This window comes from Callithrix jacchus, chromosome 16 (assembly GCF_049354715.1).
Source record: "Callithrix jacchus isolate 240 chromosome 16, calJac240_pri, whole genome shotgun sequence".
Lineage (NCBI taxonomy): Eukaryota > Metazoa > Chordata > Mammalia > Primates > Cebidae > Callithrix > Callithrix jacchus.
This window is the reverse complement of record NC_133517.1, coordinates 62653058-62678894: the sequence shown is the minus strand read 5'-3', so window position 1 is coordinate 62678894 and position 25837 is coordinate 62653058. Positions and strand designations below refer to the sequence as shown.

The following is a 25837-nucleotide window of genomic DNA, read 5'->3' as shown; positions in this document are numbered from 1 at the left end:
ACCTGCCCTGCACCAGCACCATGGTGGGTGAGAATTCCCGCCAGACCAAACCCAAGTCCTAAGAAATGCCAACTCCACTCAGCCTCCTTCTCCTAATTCGGGGATGTTTTAAATCAACAAAGATGTGATTCGCAACTTACCGTGGAGAGCAGAGGGAACTATGAGAGAGAAAAACAAACAAGTAGAATTTCTAGTGGTCGAGGTGTTCAATCTGCCAGGTGAAACAGGCTTGTAAACAATACGTAAGGTCCAGAATTCAGGCAACAGCTACTTAGTTCTTTTTTTTTTTTTTGAGACAGAGTTTTGCTCTCGTTACCCAGGCTGCAGTGCAATGGCGTGATCTCAGCTCACCGCAACCTCCGCCTCCTGGGTTCAGGCAATTCTCCTGCCTCAGCCTCCTGAGTAGCTGGGACCACAGGCACGCACCACCATGCCCAGCTAATTTTTTGTATTTTTAGTAGAGAGACAGGGTTTCACCATGTTGACCAGGATGGTCTTGATCTCTTGACCTCGTGATCCACCCGCCTCGGCCTCCCAAAGTGCTGGGATTACAAGCGTGAGCCACCGCGCCCGGCCCAGCTACTTAGTTCTTAAGAGGTGCTAGCACTGTTCCTGGAGATGGCCCCTGCCAAGGACACCTCCTGAGTGGAGGACACACACACAGATGTGTAACTCTGCGAAAGGACCCCCTCCAGCCCAGGCCTGTGAAAGCATGGAGCAAGGGGCTGGATGCTTTGCCCAGGCCAGTGCTGTCCGATTTTCTAGTAGCCATATGAAAATTAAAAAGAATTAAAAAAAACAATTTTAATGATGTTTTCTGTAACCCAGTACATCCAAAATGGAATAATTTAACTTATAATTCACTTTTAAGATCAATGAGAAATTTTTAATCCCTGGTACCAAGTCTTCAGTAGCCAGTGTGTTATTTCTCACCTAGAGCACATCGAAGTTTAGACTAGGCGCCAATCTGGTATTTGCATTATTTCCAGAATACCAGGCTGACAAGAGAAATGTATTGCACAGGTCCTACTCCCTGACCTCCAGCAGGGTAGGAAAAGGCTTCCAGCACCCCGAAACTCTTTGGGATTCACTGAGTTAGGAAAATCGAGACAAAAAATTAGCAAACTTAGAACCTGCAGACCAGAGTCCCTGTCTGCACTGTTGTAGCAGATGACAGAGGAACGTTTTCATTTATTACTGTCATAGGTTTAAAAGCTGGCTGTGTGCTCAGGGATCCTGAGGTCCTTAATCAAAAGAAATAAAATAACGACTGGGCAGGAACTGGAGGCAGATGTGGAAAACATTCAAACTCAGTTCCAAATGTTCACTTTATCGAAGTCTGAGATTGGCCTTGGTTATATAAAATATTCCGATTTTCAAAATTAAGTCCTGAACAAAGAACTTCCCCTTAGTATTTAGGTGTGTCTAGGGTCTTTTCAAATTCCAGAATAGAGCTTTAAATTTAAGAAAAGAGAGCCACTGGGAAAAGAAGAATTCTCCAAACCATCCCCCTGACCCATCCCCAGCCTACCAAAATGCTCTGGTCCGTTTTTCCTGGTAGCCAAAGTATAAAATAAATGTTTAATGTATTCACCAAATGCCCAGAGTTCGGTTTTTATTAGGAGAAAGAAGCAGAATTCTTTTAACTTATGTGCACTGGCCGCATAATTCAACACTGAATGAATGCCTGACGCCTGTCACACACCATGCTAGGTGCAATCAGAAACGAGGAACACACAGAGCCTCCCCTCCAGGAACATAAATAAGTAATTCCATTTTGTTCATGAGAATAATTTTATGTGACTGTGGTGTTATTTACGATCTGGTTTTGTAGACGCTTGCTGTTGGAAAGGACAGAGTGTCCAAGTCCAGCTTCCCAGCCGGTGTCTAAACAAGATCAGAAAGTCCTACCCGACCCTCCACTCGATGCACAGGCATCACTGTGGGCAGCTGCCACCTGTGTTTACACCACTGGGAGCCTCAGAAAGGCTGCCCCCTTCTCCCTCACCGCTAGGCCAGTACAGCCTCAGGGTGTCCTGGCAAGGCCAGTCCCTCCCACAGCCAAGTGCTGTAAGCATCTGAACAAGCTATCCAGTGGCCCTTGGTCTTCTCCCCTGCCTTTCAGCCCCATGCTCAGGCAGGGTCAGCACTGTGGTGGTGGCCAGGTGGCCAGTCTCCACTGCAGCCGGCGCCTCCACAGACACGGTGTCTCCCAAGCCACCTGTAGCAGGTCCATTCACACACATGTCCCCTAGAGGGCGATAAAGGACAAAAGAGAACTCTGGCCACAGGGCACTTGTTCTGGCCTGCAGGCTTGCAATTTTGCAAGGTGAGGAGGAAATGTAAGCAAGCACCTGCTCGCTGTTTTTCAGGCTTTTTATTAATTCAGGAACCTCATTCTTCAAGTCTCAGCTCCACCCTAGCTTTCTCAGAGAGACTTTTCGTAAATCCCCCTCAATATTAATGAGGTCTCCAGTACCCCCTCCTGCTTATTTGCCTTGTAGTATGACCACAATTTGCCATTCTGTATTTAATGGTGTGTGTATTGGTTTAACCTGTCTCCCTCAATAGACTGTAAGCTCCAACATCATCAATATCATTTAATTCAAAATATAGTAAAGTGCTTTAAAAGCTCCACGTTAAAGATATGAAAGATATTTACCTATAAACCAAAAAAAAAATGCCACATTTCCTTTGTCATGAAGACCAGAACACTTCCAGACTGTTTACCAAGGAATCCCTGAGAATAATCCACACGAAGTCATTCCTAACTCTCACTTCAAAGAAAAAGGAGAAGGTGTGCCGAGGAAGAAAGACCAGGCTCAGGGTGGGAAAGCCCCCAGTCCAATCCCCAGCAACGTTGAAAACACAACTTCTCTGACCCTCTGACTCCTCATTTATAAAACGGGAATCAACGCAAATCAGAATGGTGGTTTGAAGAAAGAGAAACCAGAACCAAGACAAAGCTGGAGAAAGAGGCTCACTGAAGGGTTTCAGAATCCAGGTGTCAGCAGGTGCGCCTCAGCTCTACCTCAACGGGGTAAGTCCCTTTAGTGCCACAGCCACTCAGGGCTTCTACTCCTTCCTGGAAACTCACACCCTCAGCCCTCTGCCATTCCCTGTTCAGGGCTCACAAGCAAAAAGAAGCAAAACTCAGTCCTTTCACTGAAAGACACTCACCTCCAAAATTCACATAGTAAAAGAATGAAAGTAAATAAAATAAACAAGTATGGGAGGAAACCCTAAAACAAAATACAAATAAATGAACAAAACCATACTTTAAATGGATAACCATAATGGCATTGAAATAAGAGACGACGAACCCAAGGAACTTCGGAAGCTGCTGTTTACACCATATGCCTCAGGCTAAAGAGAAGAGCTCTCATTAAATACTGAACTCTAGGTAGCAGGCTTCCTTTTCACAAAGACATGGCTTCCTGATTCTGAAACTATTTTTAGTATATTCCAGGGTTGAGCAAATAAGTAACAATACTGTGGATACTGAGGTCTAGATTTTTCTTTCTCAGAGAAGGGTGTTATAAACATGAAAAGGAGAAAGGATAGAATATACTCTGTGTTGTTGAATTGCAACTGGAAAAATCCACGTGAACTCAATGATTTTTAAGAGGGAAATACAGATTGCGTAGGCATGTCTGAGTGTAGATGCATGTATGTATCTAAGGTTTACATACATACACACCTCTGTTTCCCAGCTGTGTTTCTGAGGGTGCAGAGAAGCAGTGAAACCCAGCTCACCTAGTTCCCTGATCTCACTTTCTAAATGCCACTCTCCACTAAAAGAAACCAGGTCTCCTGTAGGAATAGCTGATTCCAGAGCTGAACACAGGGAAAGCGCAGAATGAGCCCAGAATATCTGGTACCAGAAAACAAGGAAGTCCCCACAAAAGCGGGGGCACACTCAAAGAATACCAAGGCCCACTTTAATGCAGCTGGCCAAATATAGGGCCATCTGAGCACCAAATTAAACAATGAGAAAGGATTACAGACCACTGACTAAAATAAGCATTCCTGAGTCTACGGAAACATAAATAGATAAAGGGAAAGAGAACGTTCTTGCTTACACAGACAACTAATAAAACAAAATGGTAACAATGTGAGGTACGGCTATTCTAATATGGTGATCATTTCACAACGTATGCCTATATCAAAGCATCATATTGTATTCCTTACTTACATACAATTTTTGGTAATTATACCTCAATAAAATGGGGAGTGGGAGAAGACAACTAGTAAATGCAGAAGAAATGACAGAATTAGAAACCCATCATGTGACAGCCATCCTGACGCTAATCGACTCTGGCAAGAATCATCAATGGATACCGAAACTACCAAATGAAAAACATCCTTGGAGTGAGGAGCAGCAGGATAAACACGTGTGGGATTTGCTCAAGAGCATGCCCAGGGCCCCTGCTGGGAGCAGAGCCAGGCTTCTCACTTTTCAGAGCTTCTGTAAGGGCCTTCCTGGCCAGGGGCCTCCTGGGGAGGATTGGACACAACCCCCTTACCCTGGGCCTGGAGAGAGCTCATTTCCACTGGAGCCTGGGCCGCACCTGGCATGGAAGCCTGGGCCATGGCTGGTTCGCCCTCACCGTAAGGCATTTCATTACAAAGGGGAAATACAGTAACGTCACAGGGGAGAAACCTGACCTCCTCGAAAGTGTAGCATCACCAGTAATGGGACAAATCACGATCACATGCCTTCTGCTACGGTGCGCTGAGAACGCAGCATTATTTCTTGGTATTCCTGCCCAGAAATGCAGAATTTAAATCCACTCACGAGGCAGCATTATACAAAGCCAGAAGGAGGCAGAGTCTACAGAAGAACCGGCCCATACTCCACAAAAATATTTATGCTGTGAAACACAAGGCCAGAGGAAGCGCTCCAGATTCAGAGAAAGAGGAGACACAGTGAGGAAATGCAGTGCATGGCTGGGGTGCTCTTCCGTGGTCAAGGGTGTCCCTGGGACAATCAGCGGAACATGAAGAGGACCATTGCACTGATGTTGTTTCTCACTTTCATAACTGAAATGTGGTTGCCGTGTGTTTAGGAAATAAACACTGAAGATACTTAGGAATAGGTAAAGGCGCATTAGTTCTGCAACTTTATCCCAAATGGCTGAGAGGACAAAGCAATGTAGTCAAACACTATCGCTCAAGACACGAAGGCCACAGGAAAAGTTTCTGTACTACTCTTTCCATTTTTCTGTAAGTATAAATTATGTCATAATAAAAGGTTAAATGAGAACAAACTCGATCTCCAACATGCCTTCAGTTTTGAAGAATAGAACAGGCTCCCTTCAGCCATTCACCTGGCTCGTCCGCCTCTCCTTCCCACTGCCGGGTCTTCCCTGCCTCTCTGAAGGCTCCATAAGCTCCAAATCCATGCTCTTTTATTTGCAGAAACTTCAGCTCTCATGTACTCGTGTCCTCTCCCCACTGGAATCCTCAAATCAAGTTGGCTCAAAGAATAAAAGGTGTCCGACGGGCGTGGTGGCTCACGCCTGTGATCCCAGCACTTTGGGAGGCCAAGGTGGGCAGATCACGTCAGGAGATGGAGACCATCCTTGCCAACATGGTGAAACCCCATCTCTACTAAAAATACAAAATATTAGCTGAACGCCTGTAGTCCCAGCTACTCAGGAGGCTGAGGCAGGTGAGTAACTTGGACCTGGGAGTCGGATGTTACAGTGAGCCGAGATCATGCCACTGCACTACAGCCTAGTAACAGAGCGAGACTCCGGCTCAAAAAATAAATAAATAAAAGGTGTCCATGTAACCAAAGCCTTTCTCCCTAGAAGACATCTGGAGTATTAAATAGAAAAAACAATAAAGTCTATAGTTACCCTGTAACTACAATTCCCTAAATGTTCCCTCATTATACATCTAAGGTGTCTTTAAAAGTTGGAAAATTAGTTCTCAAAAGGTATCTCCACATTGAAAGAAAACCTGAAAATGAAGTCACCTAGGAAAGGGAGGATTCTCATGCCCACAGTGCCACACAGCAGGATGGTCTCCCCACAAACGGATGGGTCTCAGAGCTTCAGGAGAGGGAGCCAGGCAGGGAGAACCCAGAAGAAGGCAGCAGCCAGAGGAGGGCGAACTAGCCACCCCACAGGCTTCCCAGCCAGGCGCGGCCCAGGCTGCAGTGGAGAGGAGCTCACTCCAGGCCCAGGGCAAGGGGGCTGCATCCACATCCTCCCCATGAGCGCTCCCCCCCAACCCTGCCAGGAAGGCCCTTACGGAAGCTCTGAGAAGTAAGAAGCCTGGCTCTGCTCCCAGCAGGGGCCCTGGCCATGCTCTTGAGCAAATCCCACACCTCTTGCCCTTTCCCTCTTTGTCTCTGAAAGGCAAGAGCCACTCCGCAGCTGCCAGGCCCGGGCCCTCCTTCCTTAACTAAGGATGTGTCACCCCCAGGCCCAGCCATCTCTAACAAAGGAGGCGCTACTCCCAGGCCCCCCATTTTTAACCAAGGTGGCGCCACCTCCCAGGCCTGGGCCATCTTTAATAAAGGTGGCACCACCCCCCAGGCCCTGCTTGCGTCTCTAACCAAGGAGGTACCACCACCCCCAGGTGTAGGCAGCATCTCTAACCAATGAGGCGCTGCCCCCAGGCTCTGCCCGCATCTCTACCCAAGGAAGAGACATCCGCAGGCCCCGCCATCTCTAACCAGTGACGCACCACCCCCAGACCCTCTCTAACCAAGGAGGCACTGCCCTCAAGCCCTGCCCACATCTCTAACCAAGTAGGAGCCATCCCTAGACCCAGGCCCCATCTCTAACCAAGGAGGCGCCATCCCCACACCCCCAAGTCTCTAACCAAGGAGGTGCCAGCCCCAGGCCCTGGCCGTCTCTAACCAAGGAGGCCCCTAGGCCCTGCCCGCATCTCTAGCCAACCAAGGCAGCCCCCGAGGCCCATGCCACCCTGCGGAGGAGCAGCACGGCATTCTTGACACGAGTTGCTATAGGTGGCCAGGAGCGGAGAACAGCCCAGACGCCTCCAGTCACCAAGGAACCAACAGGAGAATGCAGAGTGGAAACTCGAATCAGGAGAATTACCTCGTAAGCCTCCACCATAGCAGAGTGGGAAGGACGCCATGCGCCTTGCCTCCGCCGCTTTTCACGGAGCATGCGGAGGTGAGACCACCTCCTCTCCACCTACATCCTTCCTTCACAGACGCCCGCACTCTCCGAGGCAGCCCAACCACCCTAATTATCCCCGGCAGGCGCCACCCACCCACGCTTCTCTCCAATGCGGGTCACAGCCCTGCCCAGGTGGGACGGGCGTCCTGCAGCCACAGAAGGCTCTGATTTGTCCAGAATGAGCACATGATGCCATCCACAGACCAACCAGCACTCTGAAGCGGTGTGGCCTATGGCTCGTAGCCGCCCCCACCCCGCCCAGAAGGGGTCCCTCCTAGGTGTCCCGGAGCCGGCTCCAATCTCAGGAAGTCACAGGCGAGAAGCGCCCCAAGTCTAGGAAAACTTGAGTGCCACGTATCTTTCTCGGGCACATTAAAAATTCTGACTTTCACTCAGTCAGGAACCTCATCTAACAATTTTTTTGTTTTGTCTTGGAGATGAGTCTCGCTCTGTCGCCCAGGCTGGAGTGAAGTGGCACGATCTCCGCTCACTGCAAACTCCACCCACCAAGTTCAAGCGATCCTCCCACCTCAGCCTCCAGAGTAGCTGGGATTGCAGGTGCTGGCTGCCGCGCCTGGCTAACTCTTGTATTTTTAGTAGAGATGGGGTTTCACCACGTTAACCTGGCTGGTCTTAAATCCTTGGCCACAACTGATCCGCCTACCTCGGACTCCCAAAGTGCTGGGATTATAGGCGTGAACCACCACACCTGGCCAGTCCAACAATACTTAACACACCCAGTGCTGGGCAAGAGACCCTCATGTCACATAGCACCTCCCACCTGCTCATCCGCGCACACAGAAAAAACTCAGGAAGCCCTGCGATAAGGGAGCCACCAGGGCCAGTCAGGAACACGCAGAAGAATGACTCGATGCAGCTGGGTGCCACGGCTCACGCCTATAATCCTACCACTTTGGGAGACCGCTGCGGATGGACTACCTGAGGTCAGGAGTTCATGACCAACCTGGTCAACATGGCAAAACCCATCTCTACTAATAATACAAAAAAAAAAAAAAATTAACTGAGTGTGGTGGCGGATGCCTGTAGTCCCAGCTATTCCGGAGGCTTGAGGCAGGAGAATCACTTGAGCCCAGGAGGTGGAGACGAGTGAGCAGAGATTGTGCCACTTCACTCCAGACTCCCCGTCTCAGAAAAAAAAAAAAAGAAGAAGAAGAAGAATGACCCAACTAATAGCAAAGGAGAAGGAGGCAAGGGAAGATGAAAGAGATGGAGAGTGTGCCCAGGAGAGACAAAGGAAGGACCTGACCGCAGGACAGCTGACTATTCAGCATTCCAGAAGGCTTCCTAAGGAATCCTGAACTAAAGAGCAATAATAAAAAAATACCCTGATCAAATCTATGTTTCTTGCATCCAACAATTCCAAACCCCATGCCCCACCCAAATTGCACTTGCCCTGGGCCACTCTTCCCTGGCCCATTCTGGTGGAAGCCTCAGAAGCTCAGCTGAACCGTCAAGCCACTATGTCCCAGAGAGGAACTCTCCTCCCACTGAACAGAACCAGCCTCCCAGGCTCCCCCAGGGATCCAGGGCACAACACCCTCCTGGCCACCCTTTCACCTTTGACTCCTCCCCTGGAAGGGCACCAAGAAGTATTCACCAAATCCCATCAATGTTCCCACCTACCTGATGTCTAGCCATCAGTTCCCGTCACCAAAGCTCTATTCCCAATTCAAGCCCTTCTGTAGGCATTTCTTACAGTCTTCCTATTACAGAGCAAAGACCAAAGAAAAATAAAAAGGAAAAGCACAGAATGTTTTTCTTGATTAGTTTGTCTTCTAAAAATTTAGAGCAGGAGAAAGAGGAGAAGAGGAGCGTGAGACTGACATTAAAGGGCAGAATCAAAGCCTGGCGTTCCAGGGCTACTCGTATTTCTGCAACTGTATCTCCATATTCCCACATTTCCCTAAAGTCCAGTGATCTTCATCACTGCCCCTCACCCCACCCCGAATTCCAGAGGGAACCAAGGATAAAGTCAGGGTCCACACCTGAGAGTAGGTCAAACCCACCAGAAGGGCAAACAGCAAACTCTGGCAGGAAAGGCTTAATTAATAAACCCAAAGTATGAAATGCTTCTGTCAGTCGCTAAGAAACAATAGGACCCAAAGAGGGAAAGAAAGGAGACATGAAAGCAATGACAAAAGAGATAAAAGAGCTAACCCATGGCCTGCAGGCATAAAGACCTGTGCTTTGGGATCACACTGACCTGGGTGAGTCTGGCTGCATCCCTAGGGTACTCTGTGCCATGACTCTGCCCTGCTGAGCCCCAGTTTCCTAATCTGTATAATGGCAATCACAGCATCTGCCTCCCTGGGTCCTCGTTAAATTAAATGAGGTATAGTGGGAAGTGCTGACAGCCCAGGTGCTCAGGAAATGTGACGGATGCCACTCAGTAGCCTGAAAAGAGCACAGTTTGGTTTGGGATTAGACAGCCCAAAGCTCAAATCCTGGCTTGACCACCTACCAGCATGTGACCAAACCTCTCTGACCCGCCATTTCTTTGTCTGTAAATCAAAGATAAAATCCCAACATCAGAGAACTGCAGTTACGCTGGCAGAGCACAATGGCTAGAGAGCACCTCACACAGCACTGGGCCACGGTGGAAGCTGTGATTGCAGATAACCTCTCTGGTGGTTAAGAACATGAGTGCTGGAGCTTCATGCTCTTGAGACGGACAAGGCACCAGGGCAGGAGCCTGGACTCAGGTGGAAGCCTGGCAGGCAGCCGTGGGGAGCTAAGTGGCATACAGGAAGTGGGGCCAAGGACTTGTCAGGCAGTGATACTCTGTGACATACTTTGAAAAGCCACAAGCAGCCAGTGATGGAGTCTTGGGCACTTGGGTTCAACATGGGCTCACTCAGCAAGAACTCTCAAGGTCACCTCAAAAACACTTCCTGAGCACCAGACAGTTCAGTGTGTACCTCACCTGATTTGGTGTTTCCATGAATAAAATCTTTAGATGAAGACATGTTTAGCTACAATTTTGTAGACATGGAAACTGAGGCTCAAAGAAGTCACAAGAACTATCATATTCTGGGTCTAAAATGCAAAGCTAGTTCTCTGGGACTCCAAAGCTGGTGCTATTTCCCAGAACCCACATTTCCAGGGTGGGGGACCCCAAAGACACCCAACTCAGAAAGAAGCAAGGCCAAGGAGAGGAGAGAAGGGCTGACTAGATGGCTGGCGAGTCGGCCCTGCTGAAGGAGGCAGAGACTCAGGAAGAGGGCAGGGCCTTGCAAGCCAGAGGTTACTGGAAGGCTCAGCCAGAGGGCTGGCAGCTCCAACAGGAGAGTGGCCAGCTGTGCACACTCCCCTCTCTCCACCCCAGTGCTCAGCAGCTCAGGCCTGACTCCTGTACAAAGAACGCGCGAGGACCTAGAGGTTCCCTGTCAGACTCTGGGCTGTGACTGCCCCACCTCAGAGGAGGTCTGGCCAGTCCAGGGGGTGGCAGAGGTTGCTCACCTTGTCAGGCTCCTTCATGCTTCCCTGCCTTGCGCCTGCTATGCCCCCTTGGTCTGGTCACTCTTCTCAAACATCATCCCCTGGCTTTCCTGAGCACCTCGCCCAGCCCAGGCAGCAGTGAGTGACAGTGACCATGTCACTGACCCCCCTACTCTACCTTGTACAAGCTTCTAGCACTGCCCAGGATCCTTGTACAAATGAGTAAGTTTAAATCGAGGGAAAGGGTTGTGTTGCCATCACCATAGTCAAGACGCAGACCACTCCCAAGTGCCCCACCAAGCCCCCCGTGCCTCTGCAGTCAGTGCCCTCCCCAAATCCCCATGTAAATGTGTGTTTATGGTAAATACACATCAAACTTACCATCGTAACTATTTTTAGGTATACAGTTCAGTGGCATTAGATACATTCACATCGTTTTGCAGCCATCTCAACCACCCATCACCAGATCTTTTTCATCTTACAAAACCGAAACTCTATGTCCATTAAACACTAACACTACATTTTGCTTAGCCTTTCATCCCTTGGTTTGTTTCCACGTTTTAGCTATTATGAATAACGTTGTTATGAACATGGGTATACAAATATCTCTTTGAGACTCTGCTTTCAATTTTGGGAAATATAGTCCAAGAAGTGAAATTGCTGAATCATATGGTAATTCTATTTTTAACTTTTTTGAGAAATTTCCATACTGTTTTCCACAGCACCTGCATTGTTGTACATTCCATCAAATAGTGAACAAAGATTCTAATTTCTCCCATCCTCAAAGTTTGTTGTCTTTTGTGTCTGGCTTGTTTAACACACCCTTGAGATTAGTCCAGGTTGTTGCCTGCATTGCTTTTTCATCCTTTTTCATTGCCAAGTAGTATTCCTTTGTATGGACAAAGCACAATTTGTTTAGCTGTTTACCAGCTGATGATCATTTGGGCTGGTTCCAGTTTGGGGCTTGCTATGGTTTCAATGTTCCCTCCAAAAATGCATGGTGAAACTTAATCCCCAATGTGCAGTGTTGACAGGTGGGACCTTTAAGATGTGATTGGACCATGATGGCTCTGCTCTCATGAATGAATTAAAGGGTTAATGGACTAATGGGTTATCATGGGAGTAGAATTGGTAGCTTTATAAAAAGAGAAAGAGAGTCCTGATCATAATACATTAGCAAACTTGCCATTGATATCCTTGGGACTCTTCAGAGAGTACACACCAGCAAGAAGGCCCTCATCAGATGCAGCCCCTTGCCCTTGGCCTTTTCAACCACCAGAACTGTAAGAAATATATTCCTTTCCTTATAAATTACCCAGTTTCAGGTATTCTGTTATAAGCAATAGAAATCAGAACTAAGACAGGGCTATTACAAATAAAGCTGCTATGAACATGTGCATACCTATCTTCAGATAGAGATAGGCTTCATTTTCCTTGGAGTAGAATTCCTAGGTTTTAATAAGCATAAGTTGATATATGGTCTGGCTGTGTCCTCACCCAAATTTCATCTTGACCTGTAGCTCCCATAATTCTCACATATTGTGGGAGGAACCCAGTGGGAGGTAATTGAATCACGGGGGCTGTTTCCCCCATACTGTTCTTGTGGTAGTGAATAAGTCTCATGAGATCTGACAGTTTCATTAGAGGTTCCCCTTTCTCTTGGTCCTCATTCTCTCTTGCCTGCTGCCAAGTAAAACGTGCCTTTCACCTTCTGCCATGATTGTGAGGCCTCTACAGCCCTGTGAAACTGTGAGTCCAGTAAACCTATTTTTATTTATAAATTACCCTCAGGTATGTCTTTATCAGCCACATAAAAGCAGAATATACATAGTGTACACACAACATTTTAAGAAGCCAGCAAACTACCAAAGTAATTGTACCATTTTGCATTCCTTCCAATGATGTATCAAAGTTACAGCTGCTTCACCTTCTTACCAGCACTTGGGATTGTCTTTCTAATGTTCACCATTCTAGTGGGTACGTAGTAGTATCTCATTGTGATTTTAATTTGCATTTTCCTAAGAACTAGTAACGCTGAGCGTCTTTTCATATGCTACTGGGCATTTGTACACATTCTTCTGTTAAAGTATCTTTCAAATCTTTTGCTCATTTTAATTAGTTTTGTCTGCCTTACAGACTATGAGTTCCTTCAGAACAGTTCTCAAGGCCCCCTCAATCCTAACTCTTGGGAGTACCATTCCCAAAGAGGATATGTGAGTAATACCGTAGAGCCACCTAACGTAACGGCTCGTGCCTTGGCCATTGCACGCAGCCCAGATAGGGCCTCACACACAGCAGGCACTTCAGAGATGTTTATGACCACATCAGCAAACGCAGATGGCCAAGAGCAGTCGAGAGAGATTGAGTGGGGCTGGACAGCCAGAGAGACCAGCCTGAGCTTCTGTACTCTCGCTTGCAAAACAAAGATAATAAGCCCACCTTGCGGAGCTTTTGTGAAGAATAAAGAATGGGTGTGAAGCACCTGACTGAGCAGGTCTACAGAAATGATAGCTATTATGACCAGGCCCCATCTTATTCCCCAGCAACTGCATGATGAAGGATTGGACCCAATCCCTCCTCATGCATTTAATTCTCCCAGATACTATTAAAAGTGATAAAATGTTCAGGGCAACAAGGTGAAGACTGACAGAGGGAGAATAGAAGAGGAAAAGAGGAGAGGGAAAGGAGGAGGAAAAGATAGATGGTGGAAAAGAGTAAAGTCCCCTGCCATATGCCAAATATGTTCCCACTCCTCCTCTGTGGAAGCTCTATGATCGCGCTACCTAGTAGGTCTGCAGGGACCATTTTCATATAATTATAATACAGGAGGTGATGGTGGCTCAAGAGATTTGCCAAGGTCCCAGGGCTGTTAGACAGCAGGACCAGGACTTCCACCCAGTTCTGATTCCCCCCAGGGCCCCTGTTCCCTGCATTACCTGAGCATGGTCCCTTGTGGGGCTCTCTCCCTGAGGAAGGGTCTTCCCAAGGTGCTTCCAGGAACCTGGCTAGCTCTGAACAAGCCCCTTGCTTGAACTCAGAAACAAAAACAGGCAGAATTCAAAAGACGCTTCTATCGCCACAGGAGGAAGTTGAAAATTATAGACCCAGGGCTGCACATATGAAGCCTGCAGAGTTTTCATGTCCCTGAGCCTGTTACATTCACCATTCCTCTTTCCCTAGAAACAAACACAGATGGAATGCCTGCAGGTCCCTGCGGTAAAAGCCAATCCCTCACCATTCCCAGGAGCTTCCTCTCTGAACTATTTCTCTAAATCTGTCCTTCCTCATCCCCACAGCCTGGACTGCACTAGGACAGCACTTAATGAAACTCCCCTGCCTGCATTTCTGCGCTTCCAAACAGTGTTCTTCTCCTGCTTGTTCTTTAGACTTCAAAAGTTACTATAAGGCTGTAGTAATTAAGGCAGTATAGTACTGATAAAGAATAAACAAACAGAACAATGGAACAGACCAGAAAGTTCAGGAGTGAACGCACACATTATTTTCAAGAAAAGAGCCAAAATACTTCAACAGAGGAAGAAAAGGTTCTTCTAACCAACGAGGCTAGAAAAGCTGTACATCCATATGCAGGAAAACACATTCTCAGTCCCTACTTCATACCACACACACCCTTATTAGAGATAGACAGTAGACCTAATAAATGCAAGAAATAGAAACCTTTAAAAAAAACCTAGGAGTCTTTCATTGTGACCTTAAAGTATGAAAACATTTCTTAGGAGAAGATACAAAAAGCACTTACTATAAATGTAAAAATAATGGCAAATAAAACTCCAATAAAATTACAAACATCTGTGCATCAAAAGATAAAAAAACAAATAGGTAAGCAGAGATTGGGAGAAAACATTCACAAACACACACACACACACACACACACACACACAACAGCAACAACAAAAGATAAATATCCAGAATATATAAAGAACTCTTACGCTCCAGTAACAAAAAGACAATAAACCCTATTTATGTATTTACTTACCTATTTATTTATTTTTAGAGAAACTGTTTCACTGTTGTCCAGGCTGGAGTGCAGTGGCATGTTCACAGCTCACTGCAGCCTTGAACTCCTGGGCTCAAGCGATCCTCCCACCTCTGCCTCCTGATTAGCTGGGACCATAGGCATGCACTACCATGCCTGGCTTTTTTCAAGGCTAATCTTGAACTCCTGTCCTCAAGCAATCCTCCCACCTCAGCCTCCCAAAATGCTGAGATTAAAGGTGTAAGCCACCACACCCAGCCTCCAATTTATTAAAATAGGCCAAAGACTTTAATAGACATTTCTCCAAAAATGACATACATGGTCAATAAGCACAGGAAGAAATGCTCAACATCACTGGTCATCAGGGAAATGCGAATTAAGGGAGATACCACTGCATATCCTCTAGAGCAGGAAAAGCGAAAGACTGACACCACCAAATGTTGGTGAGGACATAGAGCAAGCGGAATTCTCTGACGTTGCTGATGGAAATATAAAATGATACAGCTACTCTGGAAAGCTGTTTGGAAGTTTCTTAAAAAGTTAAACATAACTTTTGACAACAAACGGGTAAAACTTTGGGGGGAAAAAAAAGTTAAACTTTACTCTAAAACCCAGAAATTCCACTACTAAGTACTTAGTAACCCAAAAGAAATGAAAATAAATATCCACAAAAAGGCTTGTACAGGAACATTCATGGCAGCTTTATTTGCAATAACCAAAAACTAACTGGCAGTAGACTGTGGCCGGATCCATGCAACACAATACTGTCAGGCAACGAAGGAGACAAACCACCGAATCTCAGAAACTTTAGGCTGAATAAAGGAAACCAGACACAAAAGAACTATATGATGTTCTACAGAAGAAAACACTCATCTATGTTGACATCAAGACTAGTGGTAGCAGCCCGGGCGCAGTGGCTCACAACTGTAATCCCAGCAGTTTGGGAGGCCGAGATGGGCAAATCACTTGAGATCAGGAATTCCAGACCAGCCTGGCCAAAATGGTGAAATCCTGTCTCTACTGAAAATACAGAAATTAGCCAGGTGCGGCGGTATGCTCCTATAATTCCAGCTACTTGGGAGGCTGAGGCAGGGGAATTGCTGGAACCTGGCAGGTGGAGGAGGTTGCAGTGAGCCAAGATTGTGCCATTGCACTCCAGCCTGGGCAACAAGAGCAAGGCTCCAACTCAAAAAAAAAAAAAAGACTAGTTGCTTGGGATGAGGAGCAGGAATTAGACAGTAAAGGACAAGAAAACTTTCTGGGCTGATAAAAAAAAAAGTTCTATATATTGTTAGGTGTGTGGGTTATGTGAGCGGTCGAACTCTACACTTAAGGTCTATGCATTTCAGTACACGTATAGTACACCTAAAAAAAAAAAAAGAAAAAAGAAAAAAACCTGTCTCTTGGCAGCTGACAGAGATCTTTCTTTCTGAAAGGCCAGCTTTGTTATCTTCCTGTCCCTCAGTGTTTCCAAAATAAAGTCCTGACAGCTTCCCACTACACAGAGGCCCTTCATCACAGACCTCCGGCCCCGTGTCCCTCTCCAGACTCAGTGCTCACCTGGTCACAGAGACTGGGTCACACCTGTGTCCCTGCACCAGCTGTCCCTTCTAGGCCCTATAAGACCCAGCTCAAAACATCTCCTTCTTCAGGAAGCCTTTCCAGAATCCCTGGGACTGCGGTAGGTGCGCCTCTTCCATCATCGCAGCGAGCCCCATTCCTAAAGGAGTCTGCTTTCCACTGCCAGGACTGCATGAAATCCTCAAGAGGAAAGAATATGCCATATTGGACTTTGCATCCTGGCACGAAGTTTGGCATAAACATCTAGGTAAACTGATGACCAGCTTGATAGTAAAAAAAAAAAAATTAATAAGCAATAATAATAATAACCCTAAAGGACAGAGAAATGGCAGCAACTCCTGAAGAAGAGGCCCACCAGCAGGGACACAAGGAGACTATCCAACACTAAGAAGGAAGTCAGTTAGGGCCGCACAAGAAGCCTTCGGGCTGAATTAAAATGCCCTCCAGAGATGCCAGGACACCCCAAGTTCTCCCTGGTCCTTGGCTGCAGGTCCTATGGCTGAGCTGGTCCTCTCTTCTCTCACTGCCCACTATGGATGCTGCCCCTTTCCTATTCGAACAACCTGCAGCCCCCAACGATATCCTCTGAGGACAGGTCCCTACCCCACCCATCCTGCCTTGATCAGACTGTGTTGAACACAAAGGCACCAGATTCCAGAATTTCACATTTTGCAACTCCATGTATTACATGGTTTAAAAGAACCCAAAAGATTTGACACCAGTATGTTGAAAGACATGACTGAACCATGCTCTCTGTAGTGCTATTCATAATAGCCAAGTATTGAATCAACCTCAGTGGCCAACAACACATGAATGAGTTTTTTAATGTGGGGCATATACACAATGGAATATTATTCAGCTGTAAAACAGAAATGTTGTCATTTGTGACAACAAGGATGAAATTGGAGATTATTCAGCTGCAAAAAAGAAATGTTGTCATTTGTGACAACATGGATGAAATTGGAGAACACTGCACTAAGTGAAATAAGCCAGCACAGAAGGACAGACACTGCATGTTTCCTCTTCTATGTGAACTCTAAAACAATGGAGCTCAAAAAAGCAGAGAGTAGAATGGTGGGTATCAGAGCTTGAAGATGTAGGAAAAAATGATGATTAAAGGGTTTAAAGCCTCAATGAGACAAGAGGAACAGCTTTCTTTGAGACATACTGCACAGCATGGTGAATATAGTAATAATGTACATTTCAAACCTGCTAAGAGTAAATTTCAAATGTTGACTTACCACAAAATGATAACTATTTGAGGTGATAGATATGCTAATTAGCTTGACTTAATTATTCCACATTGTACTCATAAATCATAACATCACATTATGCCCCATAAAGAAAAAACTGTAATTTGTCAAGTTAGCTTTTTTAAATTTAAAAAAAGAAAATTAAGTTACCCAATTTTAAAACCCGGTTTTTCTACTTATATGCCAAGCATTATCTTTACAAGTAAACTCAATTATCTATGTATTTTATATTCCTTGAATACAAAAAGGAAGCAACTTCAAATCTGTAATAGATGTTTAAAATGTCTATTTTGCTTTATTCTGCTTTCTTTTTTCTCTTTTAAAAAAATTACTCGGCCGGGCACAGTGGCTCACGTCTATAATCCCAGCACTTCGGGAGGCCAAGGCGGGCAGATCACCCAAGGTTAGGAGTTCGAAACCAGCCTGACCAATCTGGTAAAACCCCACCTCTACTTAAAATACAAAATTAGCTGGGCGTGATAGCACTTGCCTGTAATCCCAGCTACTTGGGAGGGTAAGGTAGGAGAATCACCTGAGCCCGGAAGGCAGAGGCTGCAGTGAGCCAAGATCACACCATTGCACTCTAGCCCGGGCAACAAGAGTAAAACTCGCATGTCAATAAATTAATTTTTTTAATGATTTATTAAAAAAAAAAATTACTTGGCCCAGCACAGTGACTCAAGCCTGTAATCCTAGCACTTTGGAAGGCTGAGGCAGGTAGATCGCTTGGGCTCAGTTCAAGACCAGCCTGGTCAACCTGGTGAAACCCCATCTCTACAAAAAATACAAAAATTAGCTAGGTGTGGTGGCGCACCCCTGTAGTCTCAGCTATTCTGGAGGCTGATGTGGGCGGATGACCTAAACCTTGGAGGCTCTGCCTTTCCATCCACAAATACTTTCAAGAAGTGAGTGGATGACAATGCACACTAGGAAGACTGGTTCTAGGAAGCAAGAGACAAATCCCATTTCTTGAATGCCATCAGTAGCCATCTGTGACAGGACTGTGTCTCCTTTGCCAATGAAGGGATTGGGGTTCCAAGGGCTGTGACCTCCCTTAGGTCAGGAATCTGGTGAGAAGCAGATCGCTGGGCCCAGAGCACGTGCTGTTTCCACCCTCCTAAATGCTCCAGCCTTAAAGTAGATGCCTGCCCTTGAGAAACTGCAAAGACAGTGAAAGTTTAACAGGGTAAACAGCTGAGAAGAGAGGGAAAACCTAACTCGAGGCTAAGTCTCTTCTACATAATTAAATCAGCCCATCTTGGTGCAGAGTTTTTCAGAGGCTGCATGCTTGAAACTATCTATAAAAGGAAATGCAATTAAGGAGACTTTTTAATATATCTGATTCTTGACTGCCCTTGCTCTAGGCAAGACCTTAATTCTACTTAAGGATAGCTATCTTTGAAAAGTTATGTAAATTGCAAGGTATGGGGAGAAAAGAAACAGGAACCCTTTCACCAGAGGCAAATGAGAAGCACACTGAGAAGGCAGCACTGTAGTAACAGAGCTCCAACTCACACAATGGCCATCTCAGCTCATTTGCCACCTACAGCTGTGCCCTGCAGACACATGCAACTCCACCTCATTATCATTGTACTCCCTTTCCTAAATTAACCAAAACAGGAAACTCTTTTCAGAAATTAGCTGACCATGAGTTGACAGTAACATGTTGTAAAATATGATCTTTTCTCATTTGGTACAGCTGGAAATTGAAGAAAACTTCAACATATGTCCAGGGTTCTTTTTTTAAAACTCTTAGGTAAATTCCAGAATTGGAGAAGTGGGCAACTGGGCAACTCATTCTCCCTCTACAAGCAACGACATGGGAGGAGAAAGGCATCAATCAAGAAGACATTATTTCATTTTTATCAATGGAGTTACTCATGTCAAACTAACAAAATGGGCTGGACACAGTGGCTCACGCCTGTAATCCCAGCATTTTGAGAGGCCGAGGCGGGTGGATCACGAGGTCAAGAGATCGAGACCATCCTGGTCAACATGGTGAAACCCTGTCTCTACTAAAAATACAAAAACTTAGCTGGGCATGGTGGTGCATGCCTGTAATCCCAGCTACTCAGGAGGCTGAGGTAGAAGAAGTACCTGAACCCAGGAGGCGGAGGTTGCAGTGAGCCGAGATCGCGCCATTGCACTTCAGCCTGGGTAACAAGAGCGAAACTCCATCTCACAAAAAAAAAAAAAAAAAACTAACAAAATGGAGCCAGAGGACATGAAGAAAGGGCCCTCATGAAAGTATGATAATGACAGGAACTATGCCAGGAATTCCTTGGAGCCACAGTATTACAGATAAGCCGGTTGCTTGCACAGGACACTTACCTGGTGTGCCCGTCTCCAATGGACTAATGCCAACTCCTACAATAAGCCTCTGTCACCAGTGGTTTTTGTTTCAAAACTGCTTAGGTGAACTTCCCTTTTTGGTCTTTAAAAAAAAGTTGCCATTTGCTCCAACTTCTTTGGAGGTACTTGTGATCCGGCATAGCACACGTATCTAAATTGTAATCCCCTATTATTCCCAAATAAACTACAGTTTCAGTATCCCATATCTGAAATGTTTGGGACCAGAAGTGTTTAGAATTCTGGGTTTTTTTGGATTTTGAAATATTTGCATATACACAGTGAGATAACCTGAGGATGGGACCCAAGTCTAAACATGAAATTCATTTATGTTTGATGCATACCTTATACACACAGTCTGAAGGTAACTTTACAATATTTTTAATTTTGATGATGAAACAAAGTTAGTGTACAATGAACCATTATAAAGCAAAGGTATCACTATCTCAGCCACGCATACTGGCAATCTGTGGTTGCCTGGCATCGCCATCATCCCTGACTCTGAATTTATACGCTACCAATAAGACAATCACTTTCTTACACTTATTCACACATAAGTCCTTACCAGCAAAATATATGACACACCATTAATACAGCAAAATACAAGCAGCACAGCAACATCAACAGAACACCTGCATCAACTGCTAAACAACAGAACAACAGACAATGGCTGGCTGTCAGTCCACTGTACAGCCTGCATTTCTGAGTGTTAACAGCATCCTCTTTACAGTTGTGCAGTTGCATTTGAAAAAAAAATAGAGATGGGGGTTTCACTGTACTGCCAAGGCTGGTCTTGAACTCCTGGACTCAAGCGACCCTCCCGCCTCAGACTCCCAGAGTGCTGGGATTACAGGCGTGAGCTACTGTGGCCCAGCTATGCAACTGCATTTCTACTGAGAACCTTCACAGGTCAGATACAAGATTTTCCACTGTGTCCTCATGTCAGTGCTCAAAGTTTCAGATTCTGGAGCATTTCAGATATCAGATGTCTGGATTTGGGACGCTCAACCTGTATTTGGAGAGCAGGTCTCTCTGGTGCTTATTTTAGGCTAAATAAGACAGCATGCCTGAATTAGCTGGGCACCACAGTTCATCAGAGCACCTGTAGTCACACCTACTTGGGAGACTGAGGCGGGAAGATTACTTGAGCTAGGGAAGCAGAGGTTGCAGTGAGCCAAAACTGCCCCACTGCACTCCGGCCTGGGTGATTGAGCGAGACTCCATCTCAAAAAATTTAAGACATCTAAATTTTAAAACAGCACGTTTGGTATAGTTCAGCTCTCCTGACCCACTACTCGGCTCTGGGCCCACTCTGTCACTCCAGGACACATTATCCCACATCTAACACAGCAGCAGGTAGAGGCAGGACTGCGACTGGCACTGCTCTTTACCCCTGCCGGGTGCAGAGGGCTCCTTGCAAAGCTGTTATTTAAACTAAAGAAGTCAGAAAAGGTGCCCCTGGGGTTAGAGGTAGTGACACGCTACTATCTTCAGCATGGGACACACTACAGATGTTTCAACAGATGAATTGGTAGGTTCAGAAGATAAAAATGGAGAGAGGCAGGCAGCTGTGCAGGGTAAGTCCCAGTGACATGACATTTCCATCTCCAAAAGGTCACTTGGGCACCAGCAAAAAAAAAAAAAAAAAAAAAAAAAAAGGCAGACTGATTGACGGGCTGGCGTGATCACTTAGTACGTTCGTTCTTTCATTCACTAAGTACATACTGCACACTTACATGAGCCAAGCCCTACTCTAAGAAGATGGAGGTATAAGTCAGGGGAGCCGCAGCAGTTTGGATTTTAGCCCAAGTTGGAGGAAGTTAATTTTTAAAGCCCCAGTTCTGCCATTTTTAAACTGTATAAAGTTGACCTCTCTGAACTTCTGTTCCTCTTAATAAATGACCTACAAATTAGAGTTCTCAAGAGAGCTGAGCAGCAGAAGTCAGTGCCCAAAATGTGGAAGATCGTGGTAATTACAGGTGAAGGACCCCAAGCTTAAGGTTAAATGACTTGCACCAGGTGTCAAGTAGAAGATCTGTGACTCTTATTAGGTAGAGCCGGCGGCCGGGAAGCCTGCAGGAAGTAAGCATTTCGCCGAGGAGGAATCTGAGGCCGGGGAAGAAGAAAACCCCGCCAAGGTCGACTCAAAAAGCTGGCACCGCCGGGATTCGAACCTCACGCCCACCGAGTTTCGTGGCTGGCGCGCGCCCTGACACCACCCGTTACAGTGGAAACGGCTGGGCGCGTGCTCTCCCACTCGCTCCTTCCTTTTTTTTTTTTTTTTTTTTTTTTTTTGCGGCGGGATACCCCAGCAACTGAACGTGAGCCGCAGGACGCAGCTACGTTCGCTCTCCTCCCCAGACCTGAATCCCTCCGCGGCCGGCGGCAGGCGCGCTGCTTCCAGACTCGACGCTCGAAACGGCTTCCCGCGCGCTGCGCCCCACCCCCACCCACCCAGCCTCTACCCCAACCCCCAGCCCGGCTCACCTGCCGCCCGCGTCTCCATGGCAACGCCCCCACCGCGGAGGAAAAAAAAGCTTCGGTGTCTTCTGGTCCCCCTCCCGTGCTGACCGAGAAGGCGGGGCGCCCCACTGACGCTTCGCTCTTTATTTTTATTTTTTTAAGAAACGAGCCGGCGAGGTTATGGCGAATCTGCGGCATCCAACATGGCGGATGGAGTCTTCGCCCTCCTCCCCACGGGGTGCAGACGCCTGCGTAGCGGACGTCCGCCTCGGGTGACCCCCCCCCCGCCCCCGCTCCCCCGCCTCCCCGCTGCGCTGGCGCCCAGCGCAGCCCGGCAGGGCCAGGCTAACGCGCATGCTCGCAGCCGGAGGCCTTGCTTTTTATCCCGCAGCGCGGATTCGGCCGCGCCGCGTTTATAGCCACGCCCAGGGAGGGGCCCTCGGGAGGGCCGGAGCTGTGATCTCGGGGTTGGGAGTCTGCGGTGATGCCGAGGCTTGTCCAGCGCGACCCTAGACCAGCGGCTTGTGGGGCGGCTGGGCGTGCAAAGAGGGTTCTGGGTGCGCTCCTTGTCCCAGCTCTGCCTCTCACAACCCCAAGTTTGGGGCAGCGAATTAACTTTTATTGGTCTCAGTTTACTGGTTTGTCCATGGGCTGCTTACAGCCTGCGTCCTGCTCAAAGCTGCAGCGTTTCCCGAAGTGCTGGGACCACCCGGCTGGGCTTTAGGGGGTACAGAGAGCATTGAGCGCCCTGAGATCACAGGAGACCAGGCGACTTCCTCCTCTTTTTGTCGCGCAACAAGTCAGCGCTGGGCGTACGCCCCTCCAACACTCGCTCATTCATTTCCCTGCTTTTGGCGCAGCCTAGGGCAGGCAGCTGGGTCTGGTGGAAATTTAATGACCTTGTTTTTGGTTTTGATGTTAAGGTGTTTAGCTTCAACACTGTAGTCCTCGGCTCAAATGACATCTTCAGCCCCTAGCCCTCACCCCGCTGAAACCCATCTGAAGTAACGCTCCTAAGACACTTCGTATTTTCTGTGTACCGTAGCATCCATTCCTATTTGACACTGTCTGTCTCCCTTACCTCTGTCGGTCTTGATCACCCCTTAAGTCTTAGAAACAACTGGGCCTGACAGTTATTTCATGAGTAGTGAGTTGATATGACTATGTTCTAAGGTCATGTTCTGTTTATGACGTTTTTCACTTATAGTAGTCAGAAAGTTTTTAAATTGTTTACATTTTCAAAAATGAGTCAATTTAAAGTGGTGTACGTCATGCAGAGACCTTCCCCCCACCCCCAAAAAAACGTAAAAGCAGACCTCAAGAGGCCGAAGTTTGGGAAACTGATTTGGTTTCCTGGTTCCCCTGAAATGCAAGTCTTTGTTCTTCTTTTCCTGGAATAACCCTCTTTGGTTGCGCTCAACATGAGATTCTCAGGCAACCCTGAAGCTCACACTTCGTGTTCCCACAGCTGTGGTAGAACTGGCCTAGCTCCGTTCCCCGTTTTTCTGTTTGCACAGTCTCCCTCCTCACTAGACTGAGCTTCCTGAGCAGCCCTTACAGGTCCTTTTCATTTAGTCTTCCCAGCGCCTATTGCATAGTAATATTTACTGAATGAACACTTTCTTTCGGGGGGTCACTTATTTTTTAGGAGGAAAACTCCCTTGGGCATTGAGCTTCAGCATGACTCATCTGATTGCTCAGGAGCCTTCCTGTCTGCTCCTTAACCCTGTTCTTGGGAACCATGAAAAGACCCCAGAGTTGTCCAGTCCATTAAATATATGCTCACAGATATAGCCTCCTCCCTCCCCCGCCTTCATTTCATCCTCACAATCTGGAAGATTAAGTTGTGCAATATGATTATTGTTCTTTTCCAGATGAGGAAAAGGAATGTTCAGAGTGGTCAAATGGCTTCCTGAGATCACACAGCAAGCTAGCGAAGAGCCAGCTGTGGACCTCGTCGCTCCATGCCCAATCTTTTCCTCCCACCACCACATCTGGAATGTACCCAAACTGCCCCTCAGGCTTCCAGGAGAGCCTCCAAGAGAGTCAGTCCCAAGACTGCTAGCAAGCTGCTGCACAGCCACCACATCCTCCACCACAAAGAGAGATGGCGAGGTGGGGCTCATCAGAATCTTTATTTGGAAATGTACTGCTCAAAAAGCTGCATTGATGAGCTTTTCCTTTTAGAATTATAAATATTTACAATAATCATTATTTTGCTGTGAATCGATTTCTGTCAGGCAATTAAGAGTCGTCCTGGTCTGCTGACAGTATTGGTTTGATGCCGGTTTGCCTTTCTAGCAGCAGCATTTTAATGGTATTTATTGATTAGCAGATGGATTGCTCCTAGGTGTTGTGACCAAACAAATTTTGGAAATGAAGCAATTTAAAATTTGTCTCAAAACCCAATTACTTCAGAATACAGAAGACAAATTAAAAGAAGAAACTGTGGACTGTGGATGATGGTTCCTGGTTAATTATTTGGAAAGCTATGATTTTCTCTACTATTCCCATGGCATTTTCTTCCTCCTACCCATTCATCATTCAGAGAAGAGTTACTGAGCACCTATTATTACTGGAAACTGTCCTGGCCATAGGCAGATGGAAATGACAATGAGATGGCCCCTTTCTGTGGGGAATCCAGGTTTGTAAATGGGGAGATGAGTCCACAGCTGGCTCTTCCATGGCCTTACTATGTGATTTGCAAATTTTCAATCAGCAAACATCTTTATTCTTTCTCTTTGCCAGTAGTATTTCAAAATGCTTTCAATTAATGAAGACACATTTGTGGAACTGGATGTAAATCACTCAGAAGTATATAATTAATGGCAACCTGCTTCAGTGATGGTTCCTAGAGGAGAGTGGCTTCCCAGCTGCCCGCTGGTGGCAGTCGGCCTCATGAAGCTAGAATGTGAATGGTGTTGATAAATTTATCGACATGAAATGGCGCCTAGTTATATAAGAAATATAATTAATTTGCACAACTAAATATATTTGTGTCAATAATTTAAAATTATATCCAATATCTTTATAAGAAATAGACATTTACATGAAAACGTAAATGTAAATATAAATAGACAAAGATAAATGTAATATATAAATGTAAATGTAAATAGACATTTACATGAAAATTATGTCCCTATAGTTTAGGGACATAATTTCATAAAATGCTTTCTTGAAAGCAGGTTCTGATAAAGGATACATAGAAGCGATCTCAAAATAATGGGTCTTGGCTGGGCGTGGTGGATCATGCCTGTAATCCTAACACTTTGGGAGGCTAAGCCCAGGAGCTCAAGGCTGCACTAAGCTATGATCTCCTCCAACCTGAGCAGCAACAAAGCAAGACCCTGTCTCTAAAATTAAAAACTATATATATATGTATGTATGTATGTATATGTACACACACACACATATATTAATGGACAAGGCATCCAACAATGATAAAATCACAGGTGAGAATAATCAGTTAAAAATCTAAATAGTCACATTGTAAAAATAATCCACTTGAAAATCATATAAAAGAGGACATAGTAATACTAGAACTAGATGAGCAATCTCACTATGAACATAACTACAAC

The 25837-nt window shown here is 46.2% G+C and overlaps 1 protein-coding gene and 1 long non-coding RNA gene across 8 annotated transcripts in view; one reads left to right on the top strand and one right to left on the bottom strand.

Annotated features, from left to right (window-relative positions):
* ZFAT (zinc finger and AT-hook domain containing) overlaps positions 1–22480 on the bottom strand; it is a 220046-nt gene extending 197566 nt beyond the window's left edge. For 3 of the 7 annotated variants that reach the window (XR_013528095.1, XR_013528094.1, XM_035277373.3), the window contains exon 1: positions 7077–22025. Coding sequence is in view for 2 of the 7 variants with exons in the window: in XM_035277373.3 (XP_035133264.1) it covers positions 7077–7116 (40 nt within the window). In the remaining 5 variants the exon portion in view is untranslated. Of the gene's footprint in view, positions 1–660; positions 675–7076; positions 22026–22283 lie in introns of those variants that run through there. The other 4 variants (XM_078353139.1, XM_035277375.3, XM_035277376.3 and 1 more) reach the window with 4 other exon arrangements.
* Positions 22481–22634: 154 nt separating this feature from the next.
* On the top strand, positions 22635–25246 carry LOC103788619 (uncharacterized). The gene is made up of 2 exons (XR_614588.6): positions 22635–22816; positions 24134–25246. It is a non-coding gene; the product is annotated as an uncharacterized LOC103788619 (long non-coding RNA).
* The last annotated feature ends 591 nt before the right edge of the window (positions 25247–25837 follow it).